The sequence below is a fragment of the Balaenoptera acutorostrata genome, chromosome 1 (assembly GCF_949987535.1).
Source record: "Balaenoptera acutorostrata chromosome 1, mBalAcu1.1, whole genome shotgun sequence".
NCBI lineage: Eukaryota > Metazoa > Chordata > Mammalia > Artiodactyla > Balaenopteridae > Balaenoptera > Balaenoptera acutorostrata.
In genome coordinates, this window is record NC_080064.1 from 38,069,309 (window position 1) to 38,087,426 (window position 18,118).

Genomic DNA, 18,118 nt, shown 5'->3' on the forward strand with positions numbered 1-18,118 from the left:
CAGCGAAGCCCGGCCTTTTGAGGTTTTAATAGGTTGTTTTATATAACATGACAAGCAAGCCTGAGCTAGTATAATGAATACATGGAGAGCATATATTTTTGCCAGGATAATTAATCCACATTTAATTTACATTTAAATCTCATTCTGTTTCATTTCCCTACATCCAGGATCTACCTGAATTAATTAAACAGTTGTTTCTCTCTCAGTGGAGTGGAGAACCAAGATTGTTTCTTTAATTTTAGGGATGTTTCTTTCTAATTGACTTTATAGTTTAATAACTTGTGTTGACAACAGTGTAAACATCACCTTGAGCTATGATCATGAGGTCAAGAGCCATTCAATTCTGCCACAACAGAGGTAGATGATACTTCTATTTGTGGAGATCCAGGGTGTCATTTTTTTCATTAAAGCTTTACTCTAGTATTCCAGAGACATTAACATGACTTGTGCTGGCCAATGAAAAAAAAAAGTGATTGTGTGTTGGTTCTGGGTGAAAGTTTTAAGAGCAAGTGTGAGTTCCAACATATTCACTCTTACCCTCTGAAACAGTGACAAGCAATACTCTATATTATTTATGGTCGCTGTTCCATCAGCTTGAGACCCAGAATGAGGATGACAGAGAACAAAGCCTCCAGCTGACCTGATATGAAAATATAGTAAGAGTGGAAACTGAATCTTATTGAATGAAACCATTGAAGTTTTGGGTTTACTTGCTACTGCAGCAAAATTTACCCTGTCTTTTTTTTTTTCTTAATTTAAAAAAAAATTTTTATTAATTAATTAATTTATTTATTTATTTTGGCTGCACCGGGTCTTAGTTGCAGCATTTGGGATTCTTAGCTGCGACATGCAAACTTCTTAGTTGCTGCGTGCATGTGGGATCTAGTTCCCTGACCAGGGGTGCAAACTGGGCCCCCTGCCTTGAAGTGTGGCGTCTTACCCACTGGGCCACCAGGGAAGTCCCTACCCTGTCTTAATTAGTACAGTTAGCTAATATTTTATTTATGATGTATGCAGTGACATTCATAAGTGAAAGGGGCTTACAGTTTTATTTTTTATATTTTCCTATTTCTGGAATCAAGACTACATTACCTTTGGGAATTCCCTGGAGTTCCAGGGGTTAACACTCTGTGCTTCCACTGCAGGGGCATGGGTTCAATCCCTGGTCAGGGAACTAAGATCCCACATGCTGTACTGCACGGCTTAAAAAAATAAAAAAAATAAAAAAGACTACATTGGGACTTCCCTGGTGGTGCAGTGGTTAAGAATCCGCCTGCCAATGTAGGGAACATGGGTTCGAACCCTGGTCCAGGAAGATCCCACATGCCGTGGAGCAACTAAGCCCACGTGCCGCAACTACTGAGCCTGCACTCTAGAGCCCGTGTGCCACAACTACTGAGCCCGCATGCCGCAACTACTGAAGCCTGCGTGCCTAGAGCCCGTGCTCTGCAACAAGAGAAGCCACTGCAATGAGAAGCCCGCGTACCACAAGGAAGAATAGCCCCAGCTCGCTGAAGCTAGAGAAAGCCTGCGCGCCGCAACAAAGACCCAACGCAGCCAAAAATAAAATAAATCAAATAAATCAAAAAAAAAAAAAGACTTGGGGCTTCCCTGGTGGCGCAGTGGTTGAGAATCTGCCTGCCAATGCAGGGAACACGGGTTCGAGCCCTGGTCTGGGAAGATCCCACATGCCACGGAGCAACTAGGCCCGTGAGCCACAATTACTGAGCCTGCGTGTCTGGAGCCTGTGCTCTGCAACAAGAGAGGCCGCGATAGTGAGAGGCCCGCGCAACGCGATGAAGAGTGGTCCCCGCTTGCCACAACTAGAGAAAGCCCTCGCACAGAGATGAAGACCCAACACAGCAATCAATCAATCAATAAGAACGTGAATTTCTTTTAAAAAAAAAAAAGGCTACATTAACTTTTTTTTTTTTTGCTATACATAAATGTATGTGTTCAACCTACCATCTTTAACTAAAAGTCTTCCCTAAATCTTATTAATAAAAATCAGAGTTCTATTATTATCCTAGAAAAGTTTTTGCTTTTTTTCTACATATGGAAATGTTTCTTGAAAATGTGTTAACCTCACCTATAAAACCATCTGGGCATTTGGGGGGAATGGTGGGATGTCTGACTACCATTTTCAAATGTTTATTATTTATTGATCTACTTAAGGTCTGTTTTTTCATGTGCCAATTTTGACACTTTGTTTATTTCTAGGATCACTCCATTAGGTTTTCAAATTTATTAGCATATAATTATTTTTTTCAATATTTATTTATTTATTTGTTTGCACTGGGTCTTAGTTGCGGCATGTATGTGGAATCTAGTTCACTGACCAGGGATCGAACCCCGGGCCCCCTGCATTGGGAGCACAGAGTCTTATCCACTGCACCAGCAGGGAAGTCCCAGCATATAATTATTCTTAAAACAATTATCTTTCCATTGTGTCTATGGTTTCTGTAGTTATTTCTTCTGCATTTTCTTTTTTGCATTTGCTATCTATATTTTTCTCTATATATATTTTTATTTTTTCAAAGAACCAGTTTCTAGTTAATCTTTTATTTCTCTCGTGATTTCTGCCCTATCTTCCTTATGTCCTTCCCCTCGTTTGAGATTTCTCTCTTGCTCTTTTTTTAACTTCATGAGTTGAATTCTTTGAGCAATTTTTCTATTTGTTTCCTGATAAAATTTTTTGAAAGCTATAATTCATCAAAATACAGCTTTATCTGTGTCCTATGAATTTTTTTTTGTCCTATGAATTTTAACATGTAGTGTATTTATTGTCATTCAGCTGTAAGTATTTAACTTCCTTCATGATTTTTTAACCCAAGGGCTATTTATTTATACAATATATAAATGTTAATTTTCAGTGCAATAAAGCTTTGTGGTTAGAGAAGATGGTCTATATGAAAATGATAATGATTCTTTAGAATGTATTGAGGCTTTCTTTGTGGCCTAATACTGGTCCATTTCTGTAAGTGATCTATGATGTTTGAATGTAATGCGTATTTGCTGTTTTTTGGGCATAGATTTCTATATATTTAGTCACTAGAGCATATTAATAATATTAGTCATGTCTTCTCCATCTCTGCTTACTTTTTTGTTGCCTTGTTTCTGAGTGACATGAGTTAACAATTTCAGCTACAATTGTTGACTTATCTCTGTTTCTTCCGCAATTCTTATAGTTGTTGCTTGATATATGATGGATATATCTAAGAAGTTTATTTCACTCTTATATAACATTTTTGGAGTAAGCAGCCCAGAGCTTGTATGGTGGATCTGTGATGCTAGGAACCTAGGCATCTTACTGATTTGTCATTCCTGGTGCATCGCCCTGATTGACTTGGTCCAAGTTAGTTCACCACCTCATCTTCTGAAAAGAGAAGCCCCTTCCCTTTGATGTTGCTATGTGGAAGATGCACACATTGCTTTTGTTCACTTTCCATTGACCAGCGTGTCATCATGTGAGCACTTCTAGTTCCAGGGGACCTTGACAATTTTGGTTTTTATTCTGGGGGTTATGCACTAAAATAAATGCATAAATAAATAAAAATCAGGGTTCTATTACTACTATAGGAGAGAAAAATCGATATTGGAAGACAACTAGGAGTCTATCACAAGATCTCAGTGTTTTGTGTGTAATCATTCATTTAATCCCTGTCTTTTCCATATACTTCTGCTACCCTCAACTTTCTCTCAGTTCAACCTCCTTTTTGTTTTACCCTCTCCAAAAAATAAACTTCCAGTTTTCCATTGCCCTGGGGAAGATGATTTAGAAGGTCTAACTGCTTCTTTTTATTTTTTTAAATTAACTTATTTATGTATTTATTTATTTTTGGCTGCGTCGCTGCACACGGGCTTTCTCTAGTTGCGGCAAGCGGGGGCTACTCTTCATTGCATTGCACGGTCTTCTCATTGTGGTGGCTTCTCTTGTTGTGGAGCACGGGCTCTAGGCACGCAGCCTTCAGTAGTTGTGGCACGCAGGCTCTAGAGCGCAGGCTCAGTAGCTGTGGCGCAGGGGCTTAGTTGCTCCGTGGCTTGCGGGATCTTCCCGGACCAGGGATCGAACCTGTGTCCCCTGCATTGGCAGGCGGATTCTTAACTGTGCCACCAGGGAAGCCCGCAGGTCCAGGTCTTTATCCCTAAAGATTTCAAACTGCCTGAGTCTTGACAGAATGGAATAAGAATCCTCCCCAAGAATCTTTCTCAGTATGTCTGAACCTGGACGGAAATAAAATTCCTGTTCTGACCTTTGTAGGCAAGGCCATGGTGGAAGGCAATGGATTATGCTCCAGATGTGAGGAAGTGCAGTTATCTGCCACTCAGCGAGTTGCAGGAAATGAGGCACACTGCTTCCCATAAATGACTTGTCTTGCAACCTTCTGAGCTAGTCATACCTTCTTTGAACCATGGTTTCTATTTCTACCAAATGGGACGGATAACACCGTTGTCACTAGTAGCGTTGTTGTTAAGATTAAGTAAGACAGCTAATAGCTTTAGAATGTCCAAGCACAGTGCCCCCGGACATGGTGGACAAACTATAAACCATAGCTTGGAAGGGACGGAAAGAGCTGGGCGCATTAAGCTAGTCAGATTTGGAGTCTGGGTAGGGCCTAAGAGGATGGCTTCAGCGGATTGGGCCAGCCGAAGGGGGCGGGTCCAGAGGGAGGAGCCAGCCGCGTCCCGCCGCAGCCCCCAGCTTTGAATCAAGCGCGGTAGTTTCAGGCGGTGGCCAATCCTAGGACAGCATTTCCTTGCGTCAGTTGTTGCTGCGGTTCAGAGCCACGCGTCTCTCACCGATATCTGTTCTAGCCGTTGCTGGTATACACGTGCTCGGCTCTTGCGTGTCCATCCGTTACGACTGAGCGGACCGACAGAAAGTCTCAGTTAACTTCCTGAGTATCCGGCCTGGAAAGAGACTCTCGGCTACTCGCTCCGAACATGTAGAGCAGCCCCAGCTTCCCCTTCTCTGGAAGTCGCTGGCCGCCGTCCAGTCAGGAGTAGTAGTACCAAGATTCTAGTTCTTCTTACGCGACTTGCTAGAGAAGCAAAAAGTTGCTTTTTTCGAGGAAGCCAGGGAGGAAAGGTATCGCCCAGAACCAGGTGGTGCGGGTGGGGGATGTCCTTGGGCAGGACTGGGGCTGGGTCCTGGCCCTTTAAACGCGAGGGGGAGGATCCGGAAGTGGATGGGCGGGGCGAAGGGCCCTGCTATATAAGAGGGCCCAGCGGCGCGGGGTCTCCAATCTGCCATTTTCTGTCCACGAATAAGTCTCTGGCTTTCGAAATTCTCTCTTGTTTTTCTCACAGACACTATCCCGTCCGCTGGTCCACCACCTCAGGCGAACGATGGCCGCAGAGTCCACAGCCACTGCCGCCATCACCGCGGAGCTGGTTTCCGCCGACAAGTAAGCTGGACCGTGGAGAGCTTGAGGCACTGGCCAGTCCGCAGGGAGGGGGTGGTGGACGGAGGCTCCCCGGGAGGGACAGACCGGAGGGTGGGAGGACTTTCCTTCTAGTGAACAACCGTCGCTGTTCGGGGAGGGCCGGACACTGGAGAAGCCCACTTCTTGCAGAGAGCCTCGCTCACTGGCAGTAACGCCGGTCGGCTGGCGCCCCCTGCCCCGCTTTTCGCGGTCGCCATCTTGCCGGGGGCAGCGGCGGCTGTCTCCATCGCCTGCCCCTCTCCTTCCTCCCCAGGCCCGGGGCTACCGGCGGGGAGGCGGGGCCCCGGCGCGGCAGTGTACCTTCACGTCCCTGCTGTCGCCGCACTCCTGGCGTGCGCCTCCGGTAGGATCCCCAAACACATCGGGAAAATAACCAACAGAGATTTGGCGCCAAAAAAAAAAACAAAAAAAAAACCCTGCACGAGGGAGGAGGCTGGACCGGTCGGTCGGGATGGGCGGGGTCTCTCGGGGGCGGGGTCGTGCGCTCGTGCGTTCGCTTCCCTCCGCCGGCTCTGGAGCAGGAGGCGGGGCCCCGAGGAGGCGGGAAAACTCCATTGTTTGGGGCTGCGGCTCCCGAGCGCCTCGGACTTCCGCTGTGGGACGCGGTGAAGCTTGTTCCCCGCGGTCTCCTCGCTCACCTGGTATCCTCCTACCCCCAGCAAGGCCCATTTCTTTTGTCTGTGGTGGAGAGCATCGTGGTTCTTTTAGATTTTGGGAACGTTGGCGGGGGACTTGGCTGCTTCTGGGGGATTTTATCGGGAGGCGAAGCATCTTCTAACGCTGCGTTGAGGTCTTTTCACTTCTAGCAGTGTTTGGTTGCTAGGAGAATGGGCAGTATTAAGCGCGAAGTGTAACAGAAGGACTGGAGGGAATGATAGAAGACATGATTGCTATGAAAACGGCACAGTGCCACTCAGACATAAAGATATTTTTTGAACAGTGAAGGGAAACAGGCCGTTATTCGAAGAAACAAGAAATAACCCAAATTATTAAGTGGCAGACTCTAGGTTAAACCCCAGTATTTCAAGTTTTTATTCCTTCATTACTCATCCTTTCCCCCATGCCCAAAGCTTGAGAGGAAATTGCATGAAAATCTAATTAGCTAGTTGGAGAGAACAATAAAGGTATCATTCCTTAGTTAAGTAAGTTCCTGGGGCAATTCAGGGGTAAAGCGTTTCAGGCGTTTAAGGGGGAGGGTAAAGAAAATGTACGTGAGTTTAATAGACAACTAAGAATGCACATTATAATTCCAGTATAACCATTGAAAGAATAAAAAACATGTTTAACTTCCAAACCAGCAGAGAGAGAAAATGGAATGAGAAATAAACCACAATTCAGAGTTGATTTTGATACCGCTTTTATTGCTTAAGTGGTGACTGTTGGGCTACAGTTTTGACATCTGTAAAAAGCTACAATTTGGCTTCTGTCCCCTCATGCCATTAAACAACGTTGCTAAAGGTTATCAATGGTTGTCTAAATGTTAAATCACTTTGTCCTTATTAGCTTTCTAAATAGTTCTAACTAGTTGTTAACGTTTTTGTTTATGTTATAAAAGAATATAGCAGTTTGTAATATAGTGGTAAGGAGGAATGAGAAAGCTTAGAAAGAGGAAGTCTTATGTGATGCATTGAATTTTACTTTAACGGTCTTACAATTTCTGAGCTACTTATTCGTACCTTTAGATGAGAGATGTCAAAGTAAAAATAAGTGGTTTAGCTCAGTAATCCTTAAAGTTCTGGGGTTTGTCGTTCCTGTTTCCATAAGTGGAAGGTTCATCTGTGTTGGTGTGGGGCTTATTTTGGTGCTTAGTATTTGGCTGTTTAAAATGAGATGGATAACCTCTTGTAAGTTAGCTTTATGATGAATTAACGTCACTGTAATTAGAATATATTTGTGTGAAAGATTTAGCTAACGTACCTGTGTACCTACATATTGGTGGGGTGGAGGAGTTAGGTTCAATATATTAGCTACAATGTGTAAATGAGAAAAGAGTCTCTCTTGGTGGACCTGCAAAAAAAAAAAAGAACTATTTTCAGAAGATTTTTTTTGAAAAAAAAAAAAATTTTTTTTTTTCCCCGGCTGTGCCACACGGCATTATACAATCTTAGTTCCCCCCCAGGGATCGAACCCACACCCTCTGCATTGGAAGCACGGAGTCTTAACCACTGGACCACCAGGGAAGTCCCTGACCTTGTACTCTTACGACAATTTACTCATCATCACATCCATTAACCTTGGTAATCTTCATATGCGTGTCTGAAAGTATTTTTCACTTACCAGTTTAAAAAGCTGAGGTTCAGGGAGGGACTTCCCTGGTGGTCCAGAGGTTAAGACTCTGTGCTCCTAATGTAGAGGGCCCGGGTTCAATTCCTGGTCAGGGAACTAAGATACTGAAAGCCACACAGCCTGGCCAAAAAAAAAAAATTGGTTAAAAAAAAAAACTGAGGGGTGGTGGTGGTGGGATGAATTGGGAGATTGGGAATGACATATATACACTAACATGTATAAAATAGATAACTAATAAGAACCTGCTGTATAAAAAAAACTGAAAAAATATATACAGAGCAATGCAGAAATAAAAAGACAAATTCACAATTATAAAAAAAATAAAAATGCCAAAAAATAGTAAGATTAATTGCAATTTTACAATTTGGGCTTTAAACATACACTGTTTCTTGGGCTATGACAGTAGGGTAAAATGACCCAGTTTGTATAAATCTTACGAGGCTTGATAAATGCACTTAATAATTGTCAGCTCATGACAAAATTAAATGACTCAATGAATGTTAATGTCTCCTTTCATATATCTAGATGCCTTGGGACAGTTTCAATATCTGGCATATGTACTGTAGTATGATCTTATTAATAACATGTGAATCAGAGAGAAGCAAAAGTCAAGGACAAATGTAATTTTTTTGAGATGCACATTATTTTTTAACGTCTAGCTGATTACCTTTGGATGCCAATTAAACATTACACCCCCTTCAAAAAAAAAAAACGGAGGTTCACCCTAAAGGTTCCACAAAAAAAATATATCTTATGTTCATCGATTGGAATACTTATTATTGTTAAGATGTTCATACTACCCAAAGAGATCTATGGATTCAACACAGTTTCTGTTAAAATGCCAATGGCATTTTTTGCGGAAGTAGAAAAATACATCCTAAAATTCATAAGAAATCTCAAGGGGTCCCAAATAGCCAAAACAGTTTCTTTTGTTTGTTTTTGGCCACACCTTGAGGCTTGTGGGATTTTAGTTCCTTGACCAGGGATTGAACTGGGGTCCTAACCACTGGACCGCCAGGAAATTCCCTGCCAAAACAGTTTTGAAAAAGAACAAAGTGTAGGTCTCACTTCCTGATTTCAAAACACTGTGCTACTGGCATAAAGATAGACAAATAGAACAATGGAATGTAATAGAAAGCCCCAAAATAAATCCTTGCATATGGTCAAATGATCTTTGATAAGGATGCCAAGACCACTCAATGAAGAAAGGACATTCTTTTTTTCTTTTTCTTTTTAAATTTATTTAATTTATTTATTTATGGCTGCATTGGGTCTTTGTTGCTGCACATGGGCTTTCTCTGGTCGCTGTGCTCATTCAGGGGCTACTCCTTGTTGCGGTGGGCGGGCTTCTCATTGCGGTGGCTTCTCTTGTTGCGGAGCACGGGCTCTAGGTGTGCGGGCTTAGTTGTTCCGTGGCATGTGGGATCTTTCCGGACCAAGGCTCGAAGCCATGTCCCCTGCATTGGCAGGTGGATTCTTAACCACTGGGCCACCAGGGAAGTCCCAGGATATTCTTTTCAACAAATGGTGTTGGGAAAACAGGATATGCATATGCAGGAGAATGAAGTTAGATCCTTATTTTACACCGTATACAAAAATGAGCTGAAAATGGATTAAAGACCTAAATGTAAGACCTGAAACTATATAAATCTCCCAGAAGAAAGCATAAGGTAAAAAGCTCCATGGGAATTCCCTGACAGTCCAGTGGTTAGCATTCGGCGCTTTCATTTCCATGGCCCAGGTTCAGTCCCTGGTTGGGGAACTAAGATCCTGCAAGCCTCTCAGCCTGGCTTAAAAAAAAAAAAAAATTCCCTGCCAGATTTTCAGTACATTTTATTGAAGTACGGCATACTACAAAATGCACAAATGGTAAGTGTACAGTTGAGTGAATTTTCACAAAGGGAAATTAGAAACAAAACATTATATGGAAACCTCCCCCCCAACCTTTTTAGTCATACTCCTCCCATCAAGCCTAGCTCTTCTGACTTCTAACATTACAGTGTCATAGGTGGATGTTGAACTTGTATTTATTTGTAAGGGTACCATAAAACTTTATAGGGAGGGACTTCCCTGGCGGTCCAGTGGTTAAGACTCCGCGCTTCCACTTCAGGGGGCGCAGGTTCGATCCTTGGTCGGGGAACTAAGATCCTGCATGCTGTGTGGCACAGCCAAAAAAAACCCAAAAAACTTTATAGGGGGGATGATAGATGATGCTAAATTTCTATGATGACTGAGAGCCAGGAAAACTGGGTTCTGTTTCTGGCTGCTGCGGTGGACCTCAGTTTTCCCATTTGTTAAATGGTGGCAGTAGTAGGGAGATTCTACAAGGAAATTTTCTTTCAGGAAAATTTTGTGAAGCAGTTTTCTTTCCTCCTACTTATTGGCATATTTTCCCTATATTTATTGAACATTTGTCTTATCTAGTAGAGGCGATGTGGTTAAGGAGACAGAAAAGATCTCTGCTTTCAAATGGAGCTTCGACTACTGGGATAGAGACCATGAATATGTAGATTAGAGAATATCAGTGATAAAGTGCTATGCAAATAATTACCCTAGTTTTAAGGTGATGTGAGGTAACTGGGTGGTTATTTATTTTTAATTAATTAATTAATTAACTTATGTATTTTTGGCTGCACTGGGTCTTCGTTGCTGCGCACGGGCTTTCTCTAGTTGCAAAGAGTAGGGGCTACTCTTCCGTTGCGGGGCGTGGCTTCTTACTGCGGTGGCTTCTCTTTGCGGAGCACGGGCTCTAGGCACACGGGCTTCAGTAGTTTTGGCACACAGGCTTCAGTAGTTGTGGCTTGTGGGCTCTAGAGCGCAGGCTCAGTAGTTCTGGCACACGGACTCAGTAGTGGTGGCTCGCAGGCTCAGTAGTTGTGGCACACGGGCTTAGTTGCTCCGCGGCATGTGGGATCTTCCTGGACCAAGGCTCGAACCCGTGTCCCCTGCATTTGCAGGCGGATTCTTAACCACTGCACCATCAGGGAAGCCCTGGGTGGTTATTTTAGATTGGGCTATCAGGGATGGCCACAATGAGATGAATGACAAGGGGCCAGCTATATGAAGTTTCTAACAGGGAAACTTCGTTCATGGAAATAGGGATAGCAGAGAATGTGGATACAGAGGCAAGCAGGTTGGTAGTTTTGGTGGTTGAGGAAGGGAGACTTCCTGTCTAATGGTTTCTATTTGCTCAATGAGGTGTGAAGCAAGATCTGCTTAGAAGTAAGGCAGAATGGAGTAGGGTGTAGGAGATTTGAGGAGAGAGAGTAATTTTGGAGACTTGGAAGACATATTCTAGGGAATGTGGTAGGATTGCCAATGTTGTCCTTGTTTCAGATTTGGGGCCAAAAATTTAAAGAGTGCAGTCAATGCTGTTGTTTCTTAAATGTTCATTCAGCTTCTCTGCTGTAGCAGGCACAGAATAGACAGCTAGAGGGTTAAGACCTCTTGTGGAACTTAAAAGTTTGCCAGAAGAAAAGCCTTCTTCACAGGCTGAGGGTTTATGTTAAAGAAAAAAAAATCTTTAAGATAAAACAACTGGAGATTTGTGGGGTTTTTTTCCATGTCTGGTTGTCTGCCAGCAACTACCTATTTGGTCTCTTGGTGCTTCCTTTCCTTCCCCTTAGATAGCACCATCTCTGCATTCAAATGTCCCAAGATGGATGCTTTTAAAAACATTTTCTCTGATATGTGCGTTCAGTTGCTTTCTTTGCTTCTTCCCTTCATAGCCAGGCTTCTTTAGATAAGAGTCTGCATTTCTGGTGTCCATTTTTTCCCCCTTCTGTTTGCTTAATCATTTAACAAATGTATTCAATATATATTTTAATATGTTAGGTTTTAGAGATACAAAGATGAATAAGGTATCAGTTGCTGGTCATCAGATCACAATCTAATTGGACAGGTGTGTTCTGAGAATATACACATTTGTTCAACCTGTCTCGATCTGGCTTCTTCATGTCATTTAAACAACATTGCTAAAGGTGATCATGGATTGTCTAAATGCTAAAATAGTCCTTATTCTTAGCTTTCTGATGAGTTCTTTCTGCTGCCTTTTTGGCACCTCTGTGCTACCTGATACCAGACACTCCCTCCTTAATTTTGTCTTCTTTTGATGCTGCCTCCTTTTCTTCCTATCTTTCTGTTCTTTCATTGTTAATGATTGCTAGAATCTATTGATTCCTTATGTGCCAAGCATTGAACTAAGCACTTTGTGAACTTTCTCATTTAATTTTCGAAACAGATCTTGTGAGATAGGTACTGTTAATAGTTGAGGAAACTGAGGTACTTCACATGGTAAGTGGCAAAGTCACTTGTCGTTAATCCTACCCTAGTGATTCAGAATTGGTCACTTTAACAAATATTGATTAGATACCAGACTTTGTGCTTGGTGCTAGGATACAGTTTAGGATAAGATAGACGTGGTTTCTTAGATCTTAATCCTGATGGGGAATACAGAAAGTCAGTAGGCAGTTGGAGTACAGAATGAGTTATGATGGGGTCGTGTAACTGGGTAAGTTACTTCTCTGGAAAATAGGATATTGCCACCTGCCACAAGGTTTTCTGTGAGAGGATTAAATGAGAATGTAGTAGGCACTGCTATGTCTGACAGATGTTTGCTCTGAATTGCCTATTGAATGTTATCCATTTATTTATTTATTATTTTAAAAATATTATTTATTTGGGTGCGCCGGGTCTTAGTTGCGGCAGGCAGGATCTTTAGTTGCGGCATGTGGGATATATTTCCCTGACCAGGGATCAAACCCAGGTCCCCTGCGTTGGGAGCCCAGAGTCTTAGCCACTGGACCACCAGGGAAGTCCCTGAATGCTATCCATTTAGGTGTTCCATAAGCACCTCAAAACCAACTCAGTATGTACCCCCCAATTTTCACTAATAATCTTGCTCTTGTACCTTATTTTGGTTGGATAGTGCTCAGTTTCCCAATCCCAGAAATAAAAATTCTAGATTCCCCCTCCTCCTTTTTCAATTTCTAAACAGTTACCAATATTTAGCAGTTTGGTAATCTGTAACAGGGCTTAGAAATGTAAAGCTTAGAGGGCCAGATAGGAAGTGGTGGTGGGGATTGAAGTGAATTCTCCCTTAAAGGGCTAGGTCACTGTTCAACTTCAGCTGATTGGGGAGAATGTATGCCATAGTGGCAGATATTTCCAATATTTAAAGAATATTGTAATTATTTCTTTGACTAGGAAATACATTCCTGGTTCAAAATCCAGAAGGGGAAGTAAACAGTGAAATGTCCCTCCAACCCTTATTCCCTAATTACATAGGTTTTCTCCTCAGAGTCCACCAGTGTTAGTAATTTATTATGTATCCCTCAATGATACCTTATGCATATACGAGCAGATTGTATGTAGTTATTAATTCTATATTATTGTGTAAATGGTAGCACACTTGACACTTTCTGAGCACTTAGCAGTATATCTTGGAGATGATTCCTCATTAGGGCATAGTTTCTTTCTTTTTCTTTTTTTTTTAACGGCTGCATTGTATTCTATTTTGTGGCTGTCTCATAATGAGTTTCCTATTGATGGACATTTGAATTCTTTCCAGAATTTAATTGTTACAAATTGTGCTGTAGTGAATAACCTTGTAACCATGGACTCATATATCTATAGGATAAATTTCTACAAGTGGAACTGCTGGATCAAAGAGTGTTCATTTGTTGTTTTTGATCAATATTGTCAAATAGACCTTCATAGAAGTTTTGTGAATTTAAACTTATATTAGCAATATATGCAAACACCTGTTACTCTTACATTCTTGTCTTTGACGATTTGATGGGTAAAAAATGCTTTCTCACAGTAATTTTGTGTTTCTCTGAAGAATCAGTGTGAGCATGTATTCAAATGTTTTGAGCTATTTGTGTTTCATTTTCTGTGAATGTGTTTATATCCTTTAATCTTTTACTGTTGGACCTTTTTTCCTGTTGATTTAATATTCTGTATATATTCACTAAGTTAACCTTTTGTGAAATGAATTAGATGGAGTAGAATTTATCAGTCTTACATGATTTCTGAATATAAAAGGCCTTCTCCTGATGAGTTACAATGTAATTTGCCTGTGGTTTTCTTTAATACTTTTCTGGTTTCAGAGTTTACATAATGATTTTTCAAGAGAAGCAGAAATCCAGATTTTTATGTGGTATCTTAATAGTTTTAAATGTAGTAACTACCATAATTAACATTAAAAAAATAATTGTGGATAAACATGTCTATGGCTCAGATAGGACATGAACATCAGTTTATAATTTTTTTTCTAACCTGGTGTTTGTTACAGTGTGGTCCCCAAACCAGCAGTAGCAGCATCACCTAGAAAGTTGTTAGAAATGCAAATTCCTGGACCTCATAATAGACCTACTGAACCAGAACTCTAGGGTTGGGGCTCAACAACGTGTTCTAACATGAGCTCCAAGTGATTCGTGTAGATTGAAGTTTGAGAACCACTGCTTTAATCCATCTTTTCTTCTGACTATGCTAGTATATGCCCTTTTTGTCTAGGCTACTAAATAAGAATGGAAGTAAGTTTATCACTGCTGAGTGCTTTACAGTGCTATTTAATAGTATCTTCAACTGATATCCTTTTTTCCTCATTTTATCCACTTCAAACTTTTGTACCACTGAGTATATAAAAGGTAAATTTGATCATATTACACCTTCAGTGCCTCAACTTAAGGATAAAAATTTAAGGCCTTAGGTTGGCATCAAAACTGAACGATCTGGGACTTCCCTGGTAGTCCAGTGGTTAAAACTTTGCCTTCCAGTGCAGGGGGCATGGGTTCAGTCCCTCATCGGGGAACTAAGATCCCATGTACTGCACAGTGCGGCCAAAAATTCAAAACAACAACGACAACAACAAAACCTTAAGAAAAAACCTAAATGATGTGGTTCCAGCCTTGCTCCTAGGAAGTGGGGACATGGAAAGTGGGGTGAAGGAGAGCTACAATGGTAAAGTCCAGGGAATTCCCTGGCGGCCCAGTGGTTAGTACTCCGCACTTCCACTACAGGGGGCATGGGTTTGATCCTTTGTAGGGGAAGATCCCGCATGCTGTGAGGCGCGGCCAAAAAAAAAAAAGTAAATTCCAGTCTTGGAATTTACATTATAGTTTAAGGAGGTATTCTCCAAAGTAGAGAGGAATTAAGTTTTAATAACGATACAGAGATTGACACTATGACAGTTGCCTTATTTATGACATTATCAAGGAGCTTTTCCAAAACAAACATGGATTCTATCTCAAGTTTAACAAATAAAATCTCTAAGGGTGCAACCCAGGCATCTATCTTTTGGATAAGCTTTCTAGTGAATTAATTATTATGCTCACCTCCGGTTAAGAACAATGGTCACATCAAAATGGGGAAGTTACATGGAAGTACGTGTGAGCTCAATATAAAATTTAAAACTTTCAACTAGAATAACAACAAAATTGAAAATGGCAGCCTTACAAAACAGAGATCTAAATCCGTAGAGGTATTCAAAGAAAGACTACTAGGTTAGCATTTGCCAGGCATGTTGTGTACTGAGTAAGGAGCAGAATTAAGTAACTTTCAATTCTAATATTTTAATCAAATGCAAAAAACCTGAAGATAACATTATCAGGACTCCATGGTTTAAATTACAGACTGGCTGATGGGAGTTATTTATTCTAGACCCTGTGTGATTTCCAAGGACTGTTTTGCCTATTCCTTTTCTGGGTTGTTCTTTCCCGGGTCTCAGTAGTTTTCTTATGCATAAGTTGATCAGCACTTAACAAAGACTGGGGGGAAACGTCTACAGATCTCTGAAGCTTGCTTTGTCTACAGCTCTCTCTCTAGTCTGTCCTGTAAATTCTAGCTACCTAGGCCACCCCAAACCTCAAATTCTGTCTTCTCAATTCTGTGAGATGGACTTTGTTCAGGGTCCTTCTCTGTCCTGTGGACAAATCTCTCCAGATAGTAACCTGGGGATACTCATAGGACTCACCTCATTTGTTTCCCTTCTCTCAGATTACTGTCTTGTGCTACTAGTGTGAAACTGGTGTTTTGTGTATTTTGGCTGTTTTTTTTTTTTTTTTTTTTTTTTTAGTAGTTTGAGTTGTTTGAATCTGGTGCCTGTTAACTTGCATTATGGCTAACCGTGAAAGTTTAATAGTATTGCACTTCATCTGTCACCTATGTGGGGTGCAAAACATTTTGTGTATTATTGTTGCTACTGGTGCCTGAATGTAGCATGTATGTACAGTGTTAATGTGTTTGTTTTTAGTACTCATACTCTGGACGTTTGTGTTACTACCACTTTTTGTGTGCCGCAGACTGGTATTGGTTTGTGAACTGTTTGTTACTGGTCTACAAAGATATAAGTATAGGGAATTCCCTGGTGGTCCAGTGGTTAGGACTCCACGCTTTCACTGCTATGGCCCCTGGTTCAGTCCCTGGTTGGGGAACTAAGATCCCACAAACCATGCTGTGTATATGTATAAAAATTGGGAGTAAGCATTTGGGAACAAAGAGATTTTTTTTTTAATTTATTTATTTATTTTTGGCTGCTTTGGGTCTTCATTGCTGTGCGCAGGCTTTTCTTTAGTTGCGGTGAGCAGGGGCCACTCTTCTTGGGAACAAAGAAATTTGATGTTACTCTGACATTTCTGTTAATACTTTGTAAAAACCCATGTCTCACACATTGAAATTAAAAGTCTGGTCCTTCAATCACAGGTAATTCGAGAAGCTCTGTGCTAGAATTTGGCCAGAATAATCCCTTAGTTAAACTATTTGAACATAATTAGCTATGACAGGAGGTGTTTAGGAGATATGGATCCAAGGCCATTCCAGCGTTCTGGTCAGATCATCGGCTTGCTTACCTTGCAGCTGAAAGCATTTAAATTGTGCTTCATTTCTGTCACCCTGTGAAGTCTCTGATTATTTTCAACCCCATTTCCCTGCCTCCCCTCCCCCCAGGGCTTTTCATCAAATTTGTAGACCAGTATAACATTCTCAAAAGGATTAGGAGTTAGGAGCAAAGATTTTGGATCCTGCTGAAAGTAACTGACAACTTTTCATCTCTAAAGCATTTTCTAGGACTCAGACTCCAATATAGTTAGTCCCTGCCTGTCATTTAATCTCTTCTGCCTTTCTCAAGTTGTCCCCTCTGCTTTTTTTTTTTTAGCGGTGCCCTGCGCCTTGTGGGATTTTAGTTCCCCAACCCAGGCCTTCGGCAGTGAGAGTGAGGAGTCCTAACCACTGGACCGCCAGGGAATTCCCTGTCTCCTCTGCTTTAACTTTTGTTGGAGACTGTGTCCGATGCTTAGCATATAATGGGTACTAAAATGTCTATTGAATTTAATTTTTTGAATTAGTATATTTATTTATTGAATTGAGCAAGCTATTTTTTAATTGTTCATTTGTTTCGTCCATACTGTGTATATTACACTGCTATTTTAATAAATTTGTTATCGCTAAACAGGAAGAAAGTCCAGGTGTGAAAAATTAGTTGACTCAGTTCTATTTATATGTATGTTTTAACCTTTGGAGGAGTTTTCAGTAATGTCTATATAGGAAAGCCTTTTTCTCTCCTACAGCTTCTTGTGTTCTCTCATACTTCTACGTTTCTTGCTGTACATACTTCAATTCTAATTTATTGCTCCTGAGGTGTTAGTACTCAGTAGCAAAGTTTCCTGTTTTCCCACTGTTCTTTCTTTTTTCCATTTCACCACAGCTAACAGCATTCTCAGCTCTCATGGTGTGCTTTGGGGGCACATTTATAAATGATGTATGTCTTCACTTAGCTGAATGTTGCCTTTGGCATCCAGGTGAAAACTGATGATGGGGCAGGTAAAAGAGACAAGGATTTAAATTAATACCAAGTGAATGGTGTCAATATATAGGGTTCCTAAGTAATAACTTAAGTCGACTCTGTCTTGAAACCTACCTAAGGTATAACTTTATTGTAAAGAAAGGGTAAATTCTTTCCCATTATTTATCAATTTTCAAAATAATGCAGTGGTCTCCTATCAGTCTCTAAAAATGACTAACGAGTTTTTTGTTTGTGTCATTGTGAACTCATGGATTTAAACACATTTGGAGTTTTTCAATCAATTGTAATTATTATCTTTAAAAATTTTTTTAATTTTATATTGGAGTATAGTTGATTAACAATGTTGTGTTGGTTTCAGGTGTACAGCAAAGTGATTCAGTTATACATATACATGTATCTATTGTTTTTCAAGTTCTTTTCCCATTTAGGTTATTACAGTATATTGAGCAGAGTTCCCTGTGCTATACAGTAGGTCCTTGTTGGTTATGCAGTTATTATCTTTGTTGATGCTCATATTGTCCCTTCTTCTGGCCAGTGAGATTTTATTGGGGTTGGCTCCTAAGTGTGCTTTTGTAATATTTTT

At 41.0% G+C, this 18,118-nt stretch overlaps 1 protein-coding gene and 1 non-coding gene across 5 annotated transcripts in view; both read left to right on the forward strand.

Moving 5' to 3' along the window:
• Window positions 1–5,222: 5,222 nt before the first annotated feature.
• Window positions 5,223–18,118, forward strand: part of NASP (nuclear autoantigenic sperm protein) — a 34,450-nt gene continuing 21,554 nt past the window's right edge. For 2 of the 4 annotated variants that reach the window (XM_028163361.2, XM_028163368.2), the window contains exon 1: window positions 5,223–5,408. In XM_028163361.2, coding sequence (XP_028019162.2) covers window positions 5,350–5,408 — 59 coding nt within the window. In that variant the 5' untranslated portion in view covers window positions 5,223–5,349. Of the gene's footprint in view, window positions 5,409–5,700; window positions 5,791–18,118 lie in introns of all 4 variants that reach the window. The other 2 variants (XM_057552086.1, XM_057552098.1) reach the window with 2 other exon arrangements.
• On the forward strand, window positions 7,757–7,829 carry TRNAR-CCU (transfer RNA arginine (anticodon CCU)). Its single transcript has one exon. It is a non-coding gene; the product is annotated as a tRNA-Arg (tRNA).